The sequence below is a fragment of the Pygoscelis adeliae genome, unplaced genomic scaffold (assembly GCF_000699105.1).
Source record: "Pygoscelis adeliae isolate BGI_AS28 unplaced genomic scaffold, ASM69910v1 Scaffold168, whole genome shotgun sequence".
Classification (NCBI taxonomy): Eukaryota; Metazoa; Chordata; class Aves; order Sphenisciformes; family Spheniscidae; genus Pygoscelis; species Pygoscelis adeliae.
The window spans coordinates 2,027,679-2,049,955 of NW_008825566.1; the positions used below are offsets into that span (position 1 = coordinate 2,027,679).

The window sequence follows — 22,277 nt, forward strand, 5'->3', positions numbered from 1 at the left end:
AATACATTTTTGCTTTGGTGATCAGATGATGGTAATATTATGAAAAGCAAGGCAGTATCAGAGGCTTTTGTTAAACAGATGACACAAGACTCTGGACCTAAAGGATATAAATTAATCCATAAACCAACACATGGTCCAGAAAACATAAAGTTCTGAGCTGTGAATACTGGGGTGTTCTAGGACCCATAACTAGCATCACTGATTTGGTGCCTTCATGCCACCTGCTAGTGACAAGAATAATATAACTCTGAACTGGTCACTGATTAAAATCTTTTTGCACTATGATGATTTTGTGAGAAAATTCTGCTAAAACTGTGACAATTTTATTTGGCTTTTTTCCTTATTGCTTATGGTCCCTGTAGATAAAAGCAGTTCAACTGTTTGGGAGGGTTGCTGCTGGAAGTCAAGTTCTACCCATATTAGTTAATACTCCACTGAGTATTACCAGAGGTAGGACAGTAGAGGAGTCACAGACAGTACGCCTAAAAGATGAAAGTCATGCTCCTTATGGTAGTTCTTATTTTTACTAGTAAGACCCACACTTCAGCTCACGACCATAACTCTCACCGGTAAAGTCTCCCCACCTACCCATCTAACGAAGCTTCCCAGTATATGTCATTCTGCAAGTTACCTTTAGTTGCTCCACAAAGTGCTTCCCTATTGTGATTCCAGAATTAGGATTTCCCAAGATTATTTCAAAGTTATCTTCAAGGGCTAGTCTTTCCCTTACATTATACAGACGTTCATATGCCACTGCAGCCAGCGGAGTACATGGAATTCTCAACACTACCATGAGGCCATGACCACTAGGACATTGTCTTGAAGAGTTTATTAGGTTTTGGGTGATTTCCAGAGTTTCAACTGAGGTGTAATTCTTCATCTGAGAAAGACCACACACTGCCATCATAGCTGCAGAGTAGTGCTGTATGAGGACAAAAGTCCTTATCACTGCACTGTGTAATCTGGGGAACCTGAAATAAATGGTGAATTAAATAGTGAAGTACTAAAGGCTAAAGTGAAAAAGCTAATTTTTACAAAATATAGTAAACAGGATTTTCTCCTGTAAAGAATCCTTCACATCCATTATACAATAGAATCTCACAAAATTGCAGTTGGATAGCCTTTGCAAGGCATCATTTCACAATCAGAACTGATGTTGATGTTGTCTCTCCATTTCTTAGTAAAGGTTTACTAAGCAAGTAGTCCAGTAAAGTTGCATCACTTTAAGTTACCAAGACTTTACTGCTGTTACAAAATTTATCACAGAGTATTTGCTAAGGCACTCAGTAATATCATCAATCAAAATTAAATTCTCTTATCAATAAGAATAGTATTCTTCATGATGTGTTATTCTTAAGGGGCAGGGGGTGGGATGGTGTTTCTCTTGTTTTCTTACTGAAGCCCTGAACCAACTTACTCTTGTTTCCAAGAGGACTGAATACGTAGGCAGCATCCAATGAGCACTCCAAGTTCCCAAGCCCAGGTACACTCTGTCTCAATCCCCAGTCTACGGAAGGGAGAGACGTGGATATGCAATAGCTTCCTGTGTCTGGTTTTCACAGAAATAAAATCCAGTTGCACAGTAAAAAGAGGAACTATGGCTTGCTCAGAGAAGTGCCTGATGTGTGTGATCAGAGCTCCAAAGCACCCTGTAGCAAGCCCAAGCAGTTAAGTGTGGATGTGCTCAGTCTCCCAATTAGCAAAACAAATTCACAAGGTTTTACTTGTCCTGTCTCATTCTTCTTACGTATCCCAAAAAGTTCGTTCACAGCTGCACGTACGCGCACAATATGTCACTACTCTTTTGCGGTGATTCTAGACTTGCTCCACAGGGACCAAGGAAAACTGATGATGTATTTTCAAGCTCTGATGATGCTCTGAAGTTTTTATCGCTGATTTAAGTATACAAAACACAGTGATAAGTCTACTTCTCTTTGTGGTCCAAGTGCAGTATACACAAATTCTATACATCAAAAGGAGCCAGGGTCAGCAAGTGATAACATTGGACAAAAGTAATAACACATTTGAAATTACACGATGATGCAATGTTAGATTATTATAATATAGAAGTAGCTACTAGTCGCAACAAGAACACACTCTAAATTGGGCTAAACAGTGTGCGTGTCCATAGTAAGAGACAGCCTAGATTGATGAGATTACAGGCCAAATATGTACAAAAAAGAGGGAAGGAGAAAATAAGGAGTGAAATGCCCTTGCATACACAGCTGATTTGTGGGACAGCAAAGAAAAAAAAAAGAACCAGGCTTCTAGCCAGTAACTCAAGTCACTAGAACGCACCTCCTAAATTTCCTGTGTTAAACAAAGGAAGGTACCATACCTCTTTCCCAAAGCCATGACCATTGCTTCAAAAGAGCTGTCGTACCGAAGCAGTGGAATACTATGTCCAGAGAGGGTGGACTCAATGAATTCAGACAGTCCAAAGTATTTCTTGTTTTCATGGTATAAATCTACACCCTAAAGCAAATGAAGCAATAAAAATATAAAGGTAAAGTCTATCAATTATTAATTTACAGTTGATTAACCATTGGTATGTGATATATTTGCAATCACATTCTCTAACAAGCATACGTCTACTCAGATGTATTAAAACAAGGAAAGAAACAGAATTAATTTTTTTGAGAGAACAGAAGTTTGACCCAATTTTTCCTTGTTTCTTTCTCTCTCTCTTTCTCTCTCCCTGCATATACATATACACAGACAGAACAGATATGTATGGAATAAATATGCACATATATGAAGAAAATCCATGTATGTACATATATTTGTGCAGTAATACACTAGAGACAGATTTTCAGATGGTTTCCATTTATGTAGCTCAAAGATTTTTAGCAGAGCTACTACAGTTTATAGAAGATATAAAAGGAATAAAGAAAAAAAGCAAGAAATTACAGGATAAGCAAAGGGAAAAAGAACTTGCCACAGACTGAACAAGAAAAAGATGCCATGCAAACTTCATTCGTTTACAAAATTCACGGGGCCTCCAGAGTTTCACCAAGTATGTAAATGTAAAATAACTTATGAAAAGCTCACAAAAGCACCTCAAAGCATCCATCTTACATTGCTGTATGAAGAAGGCCAGTGGATCTCATTGTAAGGGCTGATATGAGTATGCTGTGTCTGCAGCGCATAGGGGAAGGAAGTCACATGGAGGGTCACAATATTTGGCGCCTCTTTCACCTCCCTGCAGTTCAACAGTCTATCAACAAGTCCTGTAGACAGTTCTGTTTGAGGATAAAGGCTATGCATAGCACTGCAAAAAAGAAACCCAAAACTCTCCAAAGTGATCAGCACAAGGGAACATTTATGTCAGTGGAATAGCTTTAACCTGGATGTGAAATCGAAGTTAAACACGTACAAGGAACTTAGGACTCTATTCTTTGCCCTGCTTTTGTGCACAGAAGGATGGGAAAAGAAATGCAAATTATTTCACTGCAGCTGGAAATTTCTGTAAGTCTGATAAGCTCCCTAGGTAACAAATTACCAGTCCCTTACAGCTATCAGAATATGAGAGATAAAGGATGAAAGGAAGCTGATGTTTTGGCAGTTATCAATAGACACATAGTCCTGTAGTAACTTTGGCCAGATCGTTGTGCTGCCCTTAAAAAAATATAATTCCTACCTACAAAAATCAAGATAGAAAATGACAGACAGTAAGTCAGTATGACAGAAAAACAGAGGGAAACTACCTGTGATAGAGCTATTACGAAAGGAAGAATAGTTTTTGTTAGGGCAAATGCCAGTATCATGGAACACCTACAGTCAATTCCTTGCTCCGGTGTAAAACTTCAGGTCCAAATTCATGCTATTTAATTTTTGACATTTACCTGCAGTGACTAAGTTACAAGCCTAATCACTGCAAGCTCCTTCTATTACCAGCAGAGAGAGATAAGTAACTCCTGAAATTAATTATGTCTACCCGTGATCTAAGTCAGCCCTCAGAGATGCTCGTGTCTCTGTTGTGACTATGTAGGCAATTACACTCCTCTTTTAGGCACCTTATTTAACTGACTTCAGTTAGGTGGCATGAATCCTGCTGTGCAGAATGGTCACTTAAATATTTGTCACTTACATATCTTTATTAGACAAGAAGAAAAAATATCAGAGTTAAGCAGCAATACAGGTACTTCCCTACCACTCAAGGATGTTGAGTGATGAATAAATGCCTTAAAGGCTGTGACAGCTGTAATAGGTCATGTAAGTTCCTAAGACATAGAGGAGTTGAACAGGAAACCCTCACATACAAAAATAAAGTTTTGGTGAAAATCATAATTCTTAACCAGTGTGAAAGACAAGACCTTGCTATTTCATTCACAAGCAAGATTCCACAGTTTTTGGTTTCAGAAACACTACCATGCTTCCGAAGTTGGAATATGTTGGTGTTTCTGGAACTCAGTATGTTCTCCAAGCTCCCCAGTGCCTCAGGAGCCAGAAAGCAAAAGCAGCCCAACTTCTCAGCAGGCAGATTGTTGAGAAGCCAAGGAAACAGGGTTCTGTGAGGGAAGCAATGAGTTATGCAAGTGAGCTGATAGGGAACTTGGTAAACAGATAGAAACCTCCCTGCTTCCCTGAGAAGTCTACTTGACATTACTATGTATCCACAGAAGCTTTCAATTCTTACAAATCAGTGATTCTGGACAGAAAAAACATTGTACTGGAAAATTTCCAATCAGTTAAAAAAATAAGCAGCAGTGTTGGCTCACTAGTTGTCTACTCGCTGTGGAGGGTTTTTGCATGTTTTACAGCCCAGAGGACAGTGACAGAGGATAATGAGCTCTGTGTACTTTCACAGGAAGCTTTCCTTTGAATAAATGACAACCAGCCAAAAAAACAATAGCTGTGGCTGAAAGAAGATAAGACTGGTGAGCAAGGAAAGCTGAAATGTTCCACTGAGGCATAATATAATAAGCAGGATAAGAATAAGTCATGAAGGACCTTAAAAGATAACATGTTTATTCAACGCATGGGAAGAGAGAGTTAGCCGAAAGATGCAAACAAAGATGAAGGAAGGGATAAATCAGAAAGCTGATCTTGAGAGCTAAGGCAAACAATTTCTCTAAAAACAAGTTACAGTTTTCTTACCTCATTAGATCCCAGTGTGCGTGATCATGGATCAGGACAAACAGTGTATGTGGGTTCTGCATAGAGTTTTGTAAAAAGACTTTGAATTTAATCTGGGCTTCTGCATCTAGTTTCATAACATACTGTTCCACCTTCTGCTTTGTAAGATGTTCCTTCTCTAATCCAAGTTCTAATAAAATACCTAAAGAAATAGAACAAATGTCAGTATTTCCAGATACAAATGCATTTAACAATTTCCTGTAAATCTAAAATAAAGCTAACTAATGAGCACCTGAGTGCCAGAGATGAAACAATGTCTGCTGATAAGTCACTTCAGAGGGTGGAACACAAATCAAGAAATCAATTTTCTCGAAGGAACCCAAATCAAGATTTTGAGTGCTGGAGTCAGCAATTGAGCAAATATGAGACAGCAATTTCTGAGCCACTGCTAGCTGGAATGGACGAATCTGATGTCGTTCAATCTCATAACCTGGAAAAAGGCAAAATTCTGTTTAGATAATGCCCGAAGTCTAATCTAACACAAAATGTTAGAGTCTGGCAAAGAATGATTGATCTACTCTTTAAGGTACTTTGCTTATGAACAGGAGTTCCAGTTTATGAAAATTTATACGGAATATGCAAAGAAATCTTTCTGCATTTCGGCATTTTGGTTCTATAAGTCTCTTAAATGTCTGAGAGCTGAAACTGAACTTGTGCAATAGTGTTCTGCTACCATAGAAGTAAGACTTAGAGCTTCAGACTACAATACCCAGTGGAATGAAGCAGAGCATCCATCAGTGTAAATGTGAATATCCCAAGACATGAGTTGCTATTTGCCTCAGGACCTTTGCCTTCAAGAACCTAGGACTCTGCCCAGATGGATCTAACCTCACACCCAGAGAACTGGTCTCAAGTATCCTATTCTGTTACCTCTTTACAAAATCCTCCTTACTTACTTGTACACGCAGCTGCTCCAGTTCCATTCAGTGCTGTTGGTTTATTCACTGAAGCAGAAAGTGATGAAGATATGTGCCCTTGGTTTTCCTGATAAAATTTCTCCAGCAAAAGATCAATGTCACCCTCTATCAAATTGAAGGGATAGTGGAATAAACATTCATGTTATAAGAGCTGCATTTCGTACTGATTTTGTTTTGTAGATCTCAAAGAGCTTTATACTGATAGCTAGTTATCCTGCCCTTGGTTTATTGGCTGTTTTATACAGGAACCCTCTTGTTATTTTCTATTGCATCTGTTTTTACAGCATTTCACTAATAAAATGCAAACCAGGCCAGGGAATGACAGACCAACTCTGCAGACCACTGGCTAGGACATTTATGGAGGATAGTAGAAAACTAGCCTCAAGGCCCTGATGCGTATCAGCAACAACAAAGACATGAAACTGGCTTAGTTTATGTTCAGACCATGGAGCTATACTGTTCACTAATAAGGATTACAAGAAGCTTTGGAAAATCTGATAAATATTTTTAAATCTTTAACATTTTTGAGAGACAGAAAGAAAAATAATTCCTTATAAAGCTGAAAGAGAAATATGAGTTTTGTAGCTACATGCAATGCTGAAGCAAGCAAGGTATGTTTTATTGAACTATGTGTATCTGCAAATAGATCCTATTCTATTCAGCAGGGGCCCTGCTTACAGATGAAAGCTATGCAGCAAATACAGTATGCCTGTCCTGAGTATTTAGAATTTTCTCAGCAGTTGAAAAGATGTTTGAACATGTCTGCACTGAGCTCAGAAAGGCAGGGTCTGCCCCGTTAAGTGCAATCCAGTGGATACAGATGGCAACTATTTTTAGGATGCTCATTCACTTGTTCTGCTCAAACAATAGCAATAGCAAAAGTGATTTTAAGAACCATACTTGGAAGATACTAAGAGCAGAAACACTAACATAACTACATGATGGTTCAAGGAAAATGAGTTTCTCTTAAGTGACCACTCAAAATATCATGACACATCCAGAAGGGTTCTTGTGATCTAAGTACAGATTTACCGATGTGACGTGAATGGCAAAGGGGACTGTGACATCCCATTAACATTGACAAATATGCTGCATTTGCTCTAGTTGTGTGATACGGTTTAACTTTCCATGTGGCTGGATGTATCCCCAGATAATCCTGCCTGTAGTAATCCTCAGTATACTCAGTTAAAAAAAGATCCAGTAACCCTGGCTCTCTGCAATTTTCCTCTCTTTCCCATGCATCATGATCAAGTTTACAGTATGGTAAGTTGAAAGGACAAATCCTTCCTTTGATAAAATAACTCTATCACGGTCTAAACAAATTCTGTGCTTAGGGCAAAAGAATTTATACATTCATGTGGATATGGACTTGCATAGTATATGGATGGATTTGCATAGCTAAGAATAATATTATATATATATTCTATATAATATTATATAATATAAGAATAATATGCTCAGCTATTTGCTGGCATATTTTTATGAAACTGAGGGATTTTAGAAACTGACACTTTTAGGAGGAATTTCAATTGAAATGTACTTTCACAACTTCGTTCTGCATGTTTTATATATTTCTCATAATGTCTTGCTTCTGGAAAGGTAATGAGCACAGTTATTTCCTCTGACTTAAACGTTTCAGGGACTTGGAAACATGCCTCCTTACAACCTGTTAGGTACCTGGGCAGAGTGTGCTAAAGAAGGACCCCAGAGTTTCCACTTTCCCTGTGACCAGCTGATAGTTCACTTCTTTTTGGTAGTCCAAAGGAGTGAGCATGCTCTCAGACAGAACTCTTGCCTGATACTTTCCTAAAAGACAAAAAAGTAATTTTGAAAGCACTTCAAACTCAAGTAAAAATGTTCTAAGTCATAATAAAAATACTACCCAGTTAAATGAATACAATACACACAAAAATGGCAGACATGAGTCTTTTCTCTCTCCTATAGATGTATGCACCAGACACCTGTAGGATAGATTCATGTTTTATAATTCTTTGTGTTTCTTTCCCTTTTTAGGAAAGATTTGTTGATGCAGTATATAAAAAGAGCATATAAATAGTCAAAGGAATTGTCAATTATCTTACACTCATAATGAATCTTTGAATGGTCATTCAAATAATTTATTTAATTATCAGCATAGAATCGTAGAATAGTTTGGGTTGGAAGGGACCTCTAAAGGTCATCTAGTTCAACCCCCCTGCCGTGGGCAGGGACATCTTCAACTACATCAGGTTGCTCAGAGCCCCGTCCAACCTGACCTGGAATGTTTCCAGGGATGGGCATCCACCACCTCTCAGGGCAACCTGTGCCAGTGCTTCGCCACCCTCAGCGTAAACAATTTCTTCTTTATATCTAGTCTCAATCTACCCCCCTTTAGTTTAAAGCCATTCCCCCTTGTCCTGTTGCAACAGGCCCTGCTAAGAAGTTTGTCCCCATCTTTTTTATAAGCCCCCTTGAAGTACTGATAGGCTGCAAGAAGGTCTCCCCAAAGCCTTCTCTTCTCCAGGCTGAACAACCCCAACTCTCTCAGCCTTTCTTCATAGCAGAGCTGTTCCATCCCCCGATCACTTTCGTGGCCCTCCTCTGGACCCACTCCAATAGGTCCGTGTCTTTCTTATGCTGAGGGCTCCAGAGCTGGACGCACGACTCCAGGTGGGGTCTCACCAGAGCAGAGTAGAGGGGCAGCATCACCTCCCTCGACCTGCTGGCCACGCTTCTTTTGATGCAGCCCAGGATACGATTGGCCTTCTGGGCTGCGAGCACACATTGCTGGCTCCTGTCCAGCTTTTCATCCACCAGTACCCCCAGGTCCTTCTCGGCAGGGCTGCTCTCAACCCCTTCATCCCCCAGCCTGTATCGATACTGGGGGTATCCAGGCTGTCAAAGGGAATGACATTGAAAAACCATCTTTTAGAAGCTAAGAAAATGCTTGGTCCTCTGCTCGCAGTATTATTGCAGTCACACAGAGCAAGAGAGCTTTATGCACTATGTGTGCTGTAATATGCCATTATTTGTTTGTAGTAGTGTTGGCTGAGATGCCTTGGTGAGAAAACAGGTAACTCAGGCAGAATGTGATTTGCTGGGGAGAGACCCAACTGTGCAGCATCAACTTGGGTTCATCAAAACCCATTACTTGTTGGTCAAAGCTCTGCTTTCTGAGGCAGCTTATTGAAACTCCAACCAAACTCCTCATAGCATTGAATTACTCTGTTTTGCCTGGAGATACACCCTTGGGATCTCACCTGTTATCACAATGCAGGAATCAATGGCTCGATTTCTACTGGCACATATGATCACCACGTAGTTTGTCTTTATTAATTTTCCTTCAATGAGCAGCTTAAACATTTCTGAAAGCCCTTCAGCCAGAGAGTAGCTGCACTCAATGATATGGACGCTATCATTACAGGAGCTAGCTGCGAGGCCCGCCAGCCAGGGGAGCTGGGCTGAAGTCACTGGTGCAATCTGGCTGGGCACTTGAGGAAAGGTTTGTGGAATAGCCTGTTGGTACTGACGGATTTCAGACAGGTGTGATTCCCGCCATGAACGCATGAATATTTGTTCCAAATCCTCAATCAAAGGGACCTGGTCCGAGGCTAAAAAGTTTAAGAGGAAAGTATTATGAAACAATTAAACAAAACTGTTGAGTTGAAAACATCTTTTTTCAAGATATGTACTTTTTTAGAGATAGTCATGTTTCAAGATTTATGCATGCATGACTCTATTGCCTTTAGCAGATGTGAACCAATTTTTTCATTTTGAAGTGCCTTTGTGATACTCAAGTAAAGCTGCCCTAATTGGAACCTGAGTATCAGTAATTAGAAATATTTAAGAGGTTGAGTGCTGCCTGTCTCAGCGTAATACTACTTCTAAACCACAGACTGTATGCAAGAGCAGTGAATTACAGCTCTTTTCCTTTTTTTATTTTCAGTTACCGAGGTCCCAGATTATAGGAGAAGATGAACTTTGTATGATTATATTTCAATCTGTCTGGTCTTCAAGAACTAATGATTTAGTTTTGTTTCAGTACCACGAATGAAATTGTTTAATATCATGTCCTAAGACTGATATTTAATATTGTCCTGCCCTACTATTCCCTTTCTCATTTGCCGGCATGTAATATATTCATTGTAGTCTTTCTGGATGTAAAATAATCTTACCTAGTTGAACGAGGTAGTAGACAGTTAGTAAGAGCTGCATTTCCTCTGAAATAGGCTGTATTGTGGAGGCGCCATATTGTTCATAAGCTCTAGATAAAGACTGTGAATTTCTGTAACAGGTGTACAACAAAGAGCTCACTATCACATCATTAATGTTCCCACAAAGATAAGGGAAGTTTCCATGACCTACAAAATAAACAATGTTTGTACACATCACATTAACTTCATAATTTCCCATGTATGCATTAAACAGTTCTAATAGTAAACCTTTTAAAATTGACAGCTTTAGCAGTGTTTAGCAGTAGGACATATCTTTACATCCCTTACAAAAAAGAGTTACGGTCTTGTTGGAGGGTTGGGGTTTTTACCTTTAAAAATAACTGGCTTTGCTTTACAGATTTTCAACAAGTTGTCAGGAACTGAGACCGGTTCTCCTGAGCCCACCATCGGAGATGAGGCTGGCCCCACCAAAGCAGAATGTGGTAAAGATGATAGGCTTCCTCCATCTAAGATTTTAGACATATTCCTGGAGTCAGGTCTAATAATTATTTCCTCAAAGAAAAGTTATTCAACATCATCTCATACCCACATTTGGTTTCAGTATTAAATGCTTTTTCTGGTTACATCACACTTCATGAGCTGTTACTACAACCCATACTATTATGCTAACTTTCTTGGAGAACTAATTATATTGTTACAATCTTGAACATTGCACATGCATCTGAAGATTTTGAAATGTTTATAAACAAACAGTTCCAGATATGAATGCAAGAATACAGAGACTTATGTGATATCAATGCACAAATAGTTATGATTTGTGTGTTCTGTATGATATATTTAGTTTCATTACTTCTAAACAGGTTTTCTGGAAAGAAAGAAAAAAATAAGATTCAATGTTTGCACAATCGTAACTTCTTTACTGTAATTTTAATTTAAATAATAGCACATTAAAAGAAAACATTTTGGGGAAAGCAGGTTTTTTTGCTGCATGTCACTCTAGTCTGTGTCTAGACTATAAAATCCAAGTGCCAAGAACCCTGTGACAAATAATTGAAACAATGGATGGTACCTTGACCTGAGTTATGACACTAATTTTAATATCCCAAAGGTGTTTCAGTGTCTAAAGATGGACACAGGCACCTGTTGGGATTTGTTAATAACAACTCGATGACTGGATCCCAATGAGAGCTAAGCTCAGAGCCTCAAAAATAAATCATGGAAATGAAGCACCTAAATGTAGGTGAGCATGTAGGTATCAAACACCTTTCAAAACTCTAACGCGAATCTGCATCCGTCTTTAAAATATTGCCTCTTTCCCCCCATTATTTTCTGAATAATGAAGCAAACATTATCGTTACCTTGAGTATAGCTTACCATTTTTAATTCTGTTTGGAGCCTGTGGGTTGAGCTGCAAGTTCCAAGTTTCAGTAGATGATGGAGATTCTGGTGACCAACCTTTATGGCGCTTTTTTGGAGGCCCTGAATTTGTTAAAGTGCCTGAATAACAGTAATATTCAGAAAAGTATTAGAATAAAATGTATTCAGTTTTGTGCATGGTAATTCAATATGTTTTGATAGATTGAATGTGTGCATTAAGTACTGTGGTAGACAGGGTTAACTCCATGAATATAATAATTTTTTACGGTTTTTATTTTACTTTGCTATGTCCTGCTTAAATCTCTGGAAACTTTCTGGTGCAGAGAACTCTTCATTATCTAGGCAGACTTCACTTCTTCTATAGCAATGTTTACTCTGTACTAAGAATAACGTAGTAAGAATGAGACAGGTACTAAGACTGCTTCTGAGTGTTAATATTTTGAAGTCAACACTGTGGGCATTTTGCTCCTTTTATTTCTGAACACATGACACAGTGTTTCATGTAACTTATTGCAAAATAAAATTCTCAAGGGTTTCAGGGTAATAGTAATAAAGATCTGAGTTCTTTTCAACAATTTTCCCATTTACAGGATTTTAATGCTGGTTACCATCTTTGGCTTTATGTTATTCCATATTAACTCCTAGCAAATTACTTCTGCACTTTCCTCTTACCCACGTGTAGCTCCAACACCTTTGTCTGTAAAAACATAACTTTCTCACAGTTTTTCTAAAAGCTCCTGATGATTAATTTCTTGAATCTTCTTGTGCACTCCTACAAACTCCTAGAATGATGAGCTTCCACTAACAAAGTATTTCTAATTATTGAGAGTCAATGGTCCTCCAGGAATTGCTCAGCATCTTGCACGATTGAGCTATTTCTCTTTCTGGACATGACTATGCAGAGGTCGTAACACTACTTCACGCTGGCAGGGCTTTATCACCTGGCAGAATGGTTAGTCCCACATAAAATTCAAGACAGAGTAAGAATCTTATATAAAAAAGGGGGGTTTAATTTTGCAAAAGATATAAAAATTAAAAATAAACCTGAAGTCTTCAGATCTAGAATAAGATTGTTCACTTGCAGAAGAACCTTACGTACAGGTTTTCAAAGATGACTTTGTCCTTTAAACTTTTACCACTTGAGGGCAGTATTTAGCCATTTGTTCTACTCATTCTTTCGTTTAGTTTCCTGGCATAATGTTGTGACAAAAGTCACAAGATAGTTGGAGCAAAACAAAGACTTCTTTATTTGAAAATGTCGTACTCTTTCCTGCAGATATGTTGATATGTGAAAGTAATCCGTCTGAAATGAATTGGCAAGAGTATGCATGGAAGAAAGAGATCAAGAACCTGAATGGGTAGAGAAAAAGAATTTGGCTGTGATGCCAGCAGGGAAACTTGAGAAGACTTATTCTAAAATAGAGCTATAGCATGTTTCTAGCCATATTGAAGACTTTCTTGCTTAAACAAGCCAGTGACAGAGTACAGTTTGTTACAGAAAACAATTAACACAAATCATGATAATAATGGTGCAGTGAGGACAGTTTCTTTAATTTGGAGCCAGTTGTCAAAAGTCTAGTTCTCCATCCCAAGGTGAACTGCAACATAGGAATTATCCTATGAGTGTTTACTTATAAATCTTTCTTAATTCCCCTCACAAAACCTGTTGGTGAGATTGATGCAAACTAACACGTTCTTTCAGAACCTGGATTCAAAATCTAGACTGTACTTCTATTAAATGAATGAACTGCAAATACAATGAAAAACTTCCAATTAATAGTCTGAACTGTAACAAAGCTATGGCTGAAAACATATAAATAATATTTTTTTTTTTTAATTAACAGAGAAAAAAGTGTTATGGTCAGAAAGGACTTGGAAGGGAATAGTAATTTGTATTCATACAGGAAATTACGATCATGATATCATTTGTTCAATGCTTCTATTATACCCATGGAATATAGAGTTTAGGGTTATTAAACAACAAATCCATACAAATACCTAATACCGAAGGTCTTGTCAGAGCAGACAGGTTATTTTTCACCAACTGTTGTTTAGGCGATTCCTTGCCATTATAAACTGCTGAGCTGAACGCTGCTGTTGAAGGGATGTGATCTATGGCTGCAGCTGGCAAGAAAAAACCCGAAGTATTTACATGAAACATTTCTAGATCAAGATCCCAATTGATATAATAAACTGATCACTTGATCATTTACTTTAATAGAGTCATCTGGATCTGCTCAGAGTGAATGCAATGCTGAACAAAACAAACCCACTTCTGATCTCATACCAGATTATTGCTGACTCCTAAGTAAGTGCCTGAGTAAAATCCGATTCTGCAATTAAATACGTATGTCAGGTCCTTTAGCTTCTTTGCAGACGGACCCTAGCTCTTACATGAAGTTTACTCAAGAACCAGCTAGAAGAGTAAGAGAGGTTGTTTAAAATTTACTAAAAATGTCCTAAGCCTCCATTCCAATTCGACATCCTCTTTCCAAGCTTCTTTTTAACTATGCTGCATTAAAAAGAGACGTTTTCTCAGGCATAATATGCTTGTAATTAATGTAGCTTTTTTATATATGTAATCTCTGACAAAAAAAATGCCAATCTGCTATTATAAAGAGATTAATGATCTGTTCTGGAGGGGTACCAGTATTCCAGATCACAACTATTTAACAGGCTTTTATCTCACTGAGAGAGTATAACCACCAACAGATGCGCCTCAGTTCTGCTGTGTGAATCTCTGCAACGCTCACAAGACATTAAAGAGCCGTTTTCATTATGAAGAAGCTCAGAGAGATCACTCCAGCCTCTATCATCCATCACCTTTCACATAAGTCAAGCTAATGGAAAAGTAAATGTTTCAGAAAGAACTTTTAATACAAAAAAAGTTACAGATACTGATCATTAGTTTGTTTTTTAATATTAAAGCCACTTTTCTCAGCAGAAGAAAAAACTCAGAAGTTTTTAAACTGATGCCTATATAATGCCTGCAATAGAGAGGATTCTGGTCATAACATAAAATAGACTGGATCAGAAAAAAAAGCTGAAACGACACTGGTTCCTGTAACATTTGTCATCTGTGACCAGACAAGCAACAGCTGGAGGAATGTAACACCCATTCTCAGCAACTTTAAAAATAATGGCATTTAAAAAATTTTTGTTTGCCTTAGCTATGAGCAAGCTGCAGAACACCTATTTTATTATTTGCTAAGCTTTAATACATAAACCTGAGGGGACAAAATGGACAGCAAGAAGCCTTCAAAGTATGATTGTTTTCTTTATTTGTAATATATCTCTAAATCTATTCAACCTGTTTTATTTTATGTGGTAGCGTGCTTATTTGTTTGTCTTTCCATTCACACAAGTACACACAAATACACATGCACAGAAGAGTAAGAGTAGGTGGTAACCCAGCGTGTTTTCCTTCTAAGTGGTACCTGTTTGCTGAGTCCCAGACGGAGCACTTGGGTTTGCTGCTGGGAGCGGCTCACTTGAGGTGCTTCCTGAGAGGCCCGAACTTTCTGGCAGTTGGAACAATGTGCTTGAGCAGGTGCTGGATGAAGACTGCCGGCCTCTGAACTCTTAATAAAAAAGAAACTTCTTATCCCCTGACAACAGCGGCATTTGCTTTTTCTCTGCAGATTTGATTTGATAATTTCACACATGAATTACTTGGGGACTACGGCACTTGGAAGGGAGGAACCGATGTCTTCAGACATGCCATCCTCATATTAGGTCAGTCAATTGCTTTTTATAGCTGCTCTAGTAATCACCTAGCTTTAAAGAGTCTTTCTTTCAACTGATCTGTCTTAGGTTTTACACAGACGCCAGTCGCTGTGATAGCTAAGCTTGGATGATGAAAACCAGAGCTTGAGGAAGACAGCTTCATTATCTTACCTGCCCCTTTCCAGCAGATTACAGATCCTTTGGTCAGAGCTCCCTGTGCATTCCTGACCAGATAATACTTTAAGTGTTTCTGTTTCTTCGGCTGAGTGGTCAGTTTAAGATTAATGTGATTTGAGAATTCTGTAAAGTAGCAGAAACCCTTCTTGCCACAGCCAACACAATTGCCAGAGAAGCCTGATAAAATAAACAATACATATAATCCAATGAGATAGGTGGGTCACTATTAATAACATCCAAACACAACTCTTTCCTGGAGAAAAGCTGTATTTGTGGGTTTTTTTCACAGACTGAACTTTTTATTAACATTTTCCCCCCAAAAAATATTACATCAAATCCACTGTATTGCACTTTGGCTACCAGATTGCAAAAACAGAGCCCCACATTTACAGAATAATTAAAATAGGCCATACTTTTCATTTTCTCACACCAGAAGTTGTTCACGATTCCTATTTATTACCTACCTGTGAAACGTTAAACCAAGAAGTTTCTGATTGAAGAGTACTGAATCACATGCTTAACCCCAGCCCTATTCAACACCACAGAAGATACATGCTTCACTTGTTTCAGCTTTCATTGAAATTAAACGTGCAATTAAGTCTCAAGAAATTAAGTATATTTAATCTATTATATTTAATCAGATCTAAGTATATTTAAGTACCAAGTTCCTACCACAGATGCATTTTTCGAGAGGAAAAAATACTAAAGACTTACCGGGCTATTAAAGTAAAGTAGCTTTCTCAAATTATAGCTGGACTGTGTTAGTGCTTCACAGCAGTTTAAACTATTTATGATTACGGAAACAAAGTGTCTGCAACTTTATAGACAAGACAGACATAGTCCTTGCACGTAAAGAAGCTTATTGTACTAAGACTTGATGGGGCACTTCCAGGGATACTGCCATTTCCTCTCATTCTGAGATACACAGTTTGAGCCTCAAAGAGGGGCTCGTGATGGTGATGTCATTATCACTCTAAATAAAGGGCATTCCTTGCACAGCTGACTATCTGCCTTTCATTCTTAAACAGCTTTTTTTGTCCATTTTCCAAAGTATTTCCTAGGAAATTTGCATCTTGCATCAGACCAATGCAACTGTCTGAAAATACATATTTTCTACAAAGAAATCCTACAGTGTGCAATTAGAAGATGATCTTTTCCATGGAAATTTTCTCTCAAATCCCTACACATGACCTGAAGCATGAAGTTTTCTTTTATTTTAATCATATCTAATGTACATTTTTATGCGTTGCCACAGGAATTGAAATGGAAAGGGTGTGTTCAGTGAATTGAAAGATGGCGAAAATAAAATAAAGGAAATACATTTCACATAACAGATGGAGAATACCATTGGAAATACATAGTATAACTGAAGTAAAGGGTCAATAATATGGTAGATAAAATGAAGAGCTATTTAAAGAGAATGATGATCTCAATCACATATTTCAGGCAAATTAAGTTTTCAAATTAACAGTTGATACTTTCTTTCCTTCTGTAAAATACAAGCACTGAAATATAATGCTTTGTAAACACCTGTTGCTTGGTTTACAAGCCGAGCACTTTCATTAGTTTTCAAATGGCTCAGAAGAATTTATTAAAAACCTAAGTTCATGTGGAAATTGGTCTGGTAACCGTGGGAACAAGTGGCTAACAACTATTGAAAGCTGCCTATTATCTCTCTGATCCTGGTCGGTAAGATGATAAAGGTCATTATGACTCATAAAATCAGGACAAGGCATGACTCTGCAGAATCCTCTGTGTTATATCAGCACAAAAGCATCTGTCTAACATCACAGAGCCTTCAGTAGCTGCAATAAAAGTAACAACAAAAGGAAACAAAACTAGAATGGATGTGGCAAAAGCTGTAGAGTTTGCATGCATTTTATGCAGATTAAGAAATCATGAAAAATGCTTCTGCTAGTAAATGAAAACTTCCCACACATTTGGCAGCACACTGAGCATGACCAGCAGCACTGCAATTTTTGCCTGGTTGCCACTTACAAGCCCTTACATGTTTTCAAATACAAGCACAAGGGGACCATTCCCAAAAGTAAAATAGAAGTACCTGTACACTTTAGGTTTTATCATTTTGCTGAGAGTGACCAGCAACTTGCCAAAGCCACAGGTAGAAATATTTGTTCAACAGAAGTTGGACAGTGGACATAAAATCTTTTCATGTGGACTTTATATCAGTCATTATTGGTAACTTTTGTAAATCATCCTCTGCCTAAACCAGATTAACTTCTACCTGAAATAACCTTTTGCCCTAATCACTTATTTTTAACTCTGTGAGGTCTACTGGAAAATTAGTTTACACCACATATAGCATACAGGTGAGGCCTAGTAAGTATTAAACAGATCTAAATTGTCCACTTGTTTTGAAAAGTCCTTGGAGAACATTTTAGAAGTTTATTTTTTAATTTTCCTTTTAAGTCAAATTATCATCTTTCACCTCAAACTTCCCCAGTTCCTCTGAGTCAGACTGAGTCCTTTCTTGCAAGCTCCTGCCAACACCATTTTTCATCCCATTCATTCTGACCAACACTCTCGTTGATGACAGCCATTGCTTCGTTAATACAGCTCAGCCCTGACATCACAGATAGAACATAGCATGATCTTATAATTCCAATGCAATAAAACGCTGTTCAATCATTACTCACTGCAGGGCTCTGCCATCCTTGCTCATAGCACTTTATGTAGCAGATTGAAGAACATGGAGAACCCAAACATTTCATCATCCTCCTTTCTCTGCATGCCCTGTTCACATGCCGTGGCCCGAGGCAGCAGCTGATAGAAGGGACAGCTTGTTTCATAAACAAGCTGCATTAAATATTCTTCCATACATTATAGAGAGGACAAAGGTCAGGGGAGTTGGGGCAGCCATAAGGTGACTCAATACATCTATGTCATGGGATTGATTTCACAAGAGAATTAGAAATCAATGCCTGGAGTTTAGGGGCTAAAAGCCTTTCACCTTTAGGTCACCAGTTCATATCCAACTCAGTCCAGTAGTGACTTAAGGCTGTTATGCTCTGAAGATTATTTAATCAGAAGGTATTTGATTGTGTCTGGAATTTTATCATATGCATTTGCTTGAATTTGCTCACATCACAATGATCAATTGCTCATAATTTAAACAGCTCTTCCACAGTAGGGACCTTGCGGTCAGAAGAAGGATCTTGGACTAAAAGGGTATGAAACCTGACCTACCTTCTCATTGGGGAAATGGTTCCTTTGGATCAACAGTGAGCTTGTGCTAGGGATAAAGAGAGGACTTCAAGATGGAAAGATATCCATCTAATATTTCATAATCTAATATTTCATAATCCAATCTTTCATAAATTGGCAGAAAATTTTCTTCCTGTTTCTTTTTTAAATGAATAACAGGCTTTTAATTAATGTTAATATTTTTGTGGAAAGTTGGCAGCTTGCTTAAGACTTAATGATTATATTTCCAACTTTTCAGCAAAAGTATTTCTTCTTTTCAGTCCTACTCACAAGAAAAAGCACACAGACACTGACAATGCTCCACATTTTTCCCTCCTTCTTAGTACCACTCCATTTGAAGATTGAAGTCCTAAATTTAAAAAATAAATTAAATCAATATGGTCAAGCTGGAGAGCTCCATTGTACGGAAACTCACTACTGTTACAAAAGCCCAATAGAACATTGCACATTTTAACAGAAGCAGCCACAGTATTTTATACTACAATGTTTTCATCTTACACACAGCTAACAATGCAAGCAAACTAATCTTTTCCTCTGTCATTCTGACCTCAGGGACCCACTGGAAAAAAAAAGGATTTCTTATTCCCTGCTAGGAAAGTGGGCAGCTGTTTGGTCTTTTGGGAAGGAAAATGATGGGTGAATAGCTGCTTTGTTTCTCATGAGAGACTCTCCTTAAGAGTGAGAACTGGGAAAAAAACCCAGAAGAGGAAAAAACCTTTGGGAGTGGTACATGTTAGCTGCTTTTACTAGGAAACAATAAATATCGCACTATTACAGTAGTGCTTCCTCCATCTAAGCATTCCTTTAGGTCACAAAAACGCTAAGAAACAGCTTCCTAAAGGCAAAGAGCTGAATCTGTTTGGCAGAGTAGTTAAACCTGTGATCTAACTTGATTAACAGAAGTGTACGAGGTACATGCTCAGACACAGAGAACTTTTTTCTTGCCAAAAATATAGTGTTTTCCAGAAAATGGGATTTTTTTCTATGGAACCGTACGTCAATTGTAAAAACAAAGAAACAAAACAACCTCCAACAGAAATTACTTTCAAATCACCAGCACATATGCCTTGATGGTGGGACAACCATAATCAATAAATTGGCACATGCCCCACAGGCATATCAACAGCCCCTAATGGGAACAAGACCGTAAGTCAAAAGCTGGCCTGGAAAATACCAAGACATTTCCTGTTTTCTTCTGGAATTTTTGGATGCTCCACAGGCATCTTCACAAACATATTCAGGCGGACCATGAGAAATCAGGAAACTATTGGGTAATTCATTAGTGTCTTTTCCCTTCAAATAAATTATTCTGGAAAATATCTATAGTACTGAGTAACAGCTGCCTTACAAAAACATAGTATATTAAGAGAAAAAGCATGAAATTAAGAAAAAACAATGGGGTTGAAGGATTACAAGTGATGTGCCTGTATCACCAATAAGCCTTACCAAAAGTGTGGGATATACTCTGACTCATGATGACAGTTCATTTCAATTCAAAATTAATCCAATTCAATTTCCCTCTGAACTTAGAAAGGCTTGAAGGGATCACTTTCCATGCTGTTTCAAAAGGCCAACATGTTTGAAGGAGAACAGCCTAAACTCAGAATACCAAAAATAAGCCTTCTATCCTATCTTTAAAAGCAAGACAATAAAAAGAGCTTCCCTTCTTCATATAAAATATTTTCAACTTAAATCTGTCACGAGACAGAGGTCAGTGTGTTATACTAATAGACAGAAAATTTAAAGCAAGAACAGTTCTGTCTTTTATCTCACAAAGTGTCTGAAACTGTGAGACTATTCATGTCTGCTTCTAATTTTACTTCCCTGATTTGACTTGCATCAGTGTATGAAAACCAGAATCAAATAATCATGTCTACCTACAGTATGATCTATTGTAGGAATAGTATGCTATCGTCATGTCAATAAGAAAAATCGTGTTTTTTCATTAGATTAGGGACCAGGAACATTATTTTATTTCCAGCTTTCAGATGAAGACTTTGGATCTTAAAGTGTGTAAGTTTTTTCATATTTAAGCTTGTTATAGAATACATAAAAGTCATCCTACAGAATTACTAAAATTATTTGCAAAAAAATGTGATTCACTGGTGTTTAAGTGTATAACTACAGCCAAAAATAAGCATTTAAATGGTTTCAGGAAACTAAAATGTATTAAATAAGCAAGCTGAGGATGCAAGTAGCATAAAACCCTCCCAGTTATGTTCCTGTTGCCTTTTTCTATTCTTGTTTAGCATGCAATTAACAAATACACTACTTCCTCTCCGCTAACAGCCTAAGGAGCTTAAGCTGTTAATAGTGCTAGCACTGAATGACTTGAGTGGTACAACATTCCTGTCTTTATCTTTAAAATGACAACACGTGTGTGATTTACAACCCTCTTAATTCTTTTACAATCACTGGTCAAATGTACTGTGACCAATCCAACCCTGCAAGATCACATGAGGAAAGGAATTACTGTACATAGAATTACATTATGCACCTTCACACTACACTGTCATCCCAAATGCCTTGAAGAGTTGCTCAAACTGACATAACAACTGAGTTCACATCATATCCCTCAGTGTTTGTGAAAGAAAATGGTTAAAAGATGTAACAAATGTTTCCTTTTTGCTATTTAAAGCTCGGACTGGTACACAGATATATGATGCAGCATTTTTTGGTTAACTAACTAAGCAAATAATACATAAGTACCTGAGAGTGCCTGACTGAAAAAAAGAGTTCTCCATCCGATTATATAGCACTTGTCCCAGAATAAAAACTATTCCATTTTAATAACATTAATATTCAGTTCATTCATTCACATGATTGCAGATCATCCCTATTTGGGTTGACTTGGATGAGGCTAATGGCCATCAGAAAGGCTACAATAAAAATAGATAGAAGGACCTAGTTTTATGTCAGAAGTTAGACTTTTAAATAGATGAAAAGCAAGAAATTAGAGTATCCTACAAACATTATTATTCAGACACACAGTATTACCTGATTACACATATAGGAAAAATTTAAACTTATAATCATTCATATTTATTTATATTGTGATAATAGCAAAAAGTCATAGGTTAGGATCCAGAACCCATGCTATTGTTCAAACACAATGGAGAATATTATCCCTATCTCAAAGAGATAAATCAAAAAGATCATAAATTTTTGTAGTCCAAACTATCTTCAAACTGTTTACATGTATATAGTAGCCTGAAAGTTCCACTTGACAGATCTACCGTCTGTCTATGTTAGTATTTGGAAAGCTAAAATAGAGACAGGCAGCAGTTCAACTAGTCCAGTTACCAGATGCGCAGTTCCAGCAACTAGGACATAAACTGATCAGGCAATGATTTTAGCCCTGGACTAACGGATAGAAGGTGGTGAAGCATTTCTAATGAACTGGCTCACTCTGTATCTTTCCAAAGCAAACATAGCCAGCTCTGAGTTGTTATCTTGTTGTGCGTCACCAGTGAGAGTTACTGTAGACGTGAAATGGAAATGAGATCTGCTGTACTCACTCTGAAAAAAAAGATTAGCTACTAATTGTAGTCCACAGAAGCAT

The 22,277-nt window shown here is 37.7% G+C and overlaps 1 protein-coding gene across 3 annotated transcripts in view; it reads right to left on the reverse strand.

Moving 5' to 3' along the window:
• Nucleotides 1-22,277, reverse strand: part of GREB1 (growth regulation by estrogen in breast cancer 1) — a 59,870-nt gene that overhangs the window by 29,876 nt on the left and 7,717 nt on the right. For 2 of the 3 annotated variants that reach the window (XM_009332478.1, XM_009332477.1), the window contains exons 4-17: nt 15,485-15,667; nt 15,025-15,168; nt 13,586-13,711; nt 11,585-11,707; nt 10,579-10,716; nt 10,211-10,396; nt 9,296-9,646; nt 7,734-7,862; nt 6,036-6,161; nt 5,372-5,569; nt 5,101-5,281; nt 3,079-3,271; nt 2,339-2,475; nt 632-971 (exon numbers count right to left, since the gene is read on the reverse strand). In XM_009332478.1, coding sequence (XP_009330753.1) covers nt 632-971; nt 2,339-2,475; nt 3,079-3,271; nt 5,101-5,281; nt 5,372-5,569; nt 6,036-6,161; nt 7,734-7,862; nt 9,296-9,646; nt 10,211-10,396; nt 10,579-10,716; nt 11,585-11,707; nt 13,586-13,711; nt 15,025-15,168; nt 15,485-15,667 — 2,555 coding nt within the window. The remainder of the gene's footprint in view (nt 1-631; nt 972-2,338; nt 2,476-3,078; nt 3,272-5,100; nt 5,282-5,371; nt 5,570-6,035; nt 6,162-7,733; nt 7,863-9,295; nt 9,647-10,210; nt 10,397-10,578; nt 10,717-11,584; nt 11,708-13,585; nt 13,712-15,024; nt 15,169-15,484; nt 15,668-22,277) is intronic. The other variant, XM_009332479.1, reaches the window with a different exon arrangement.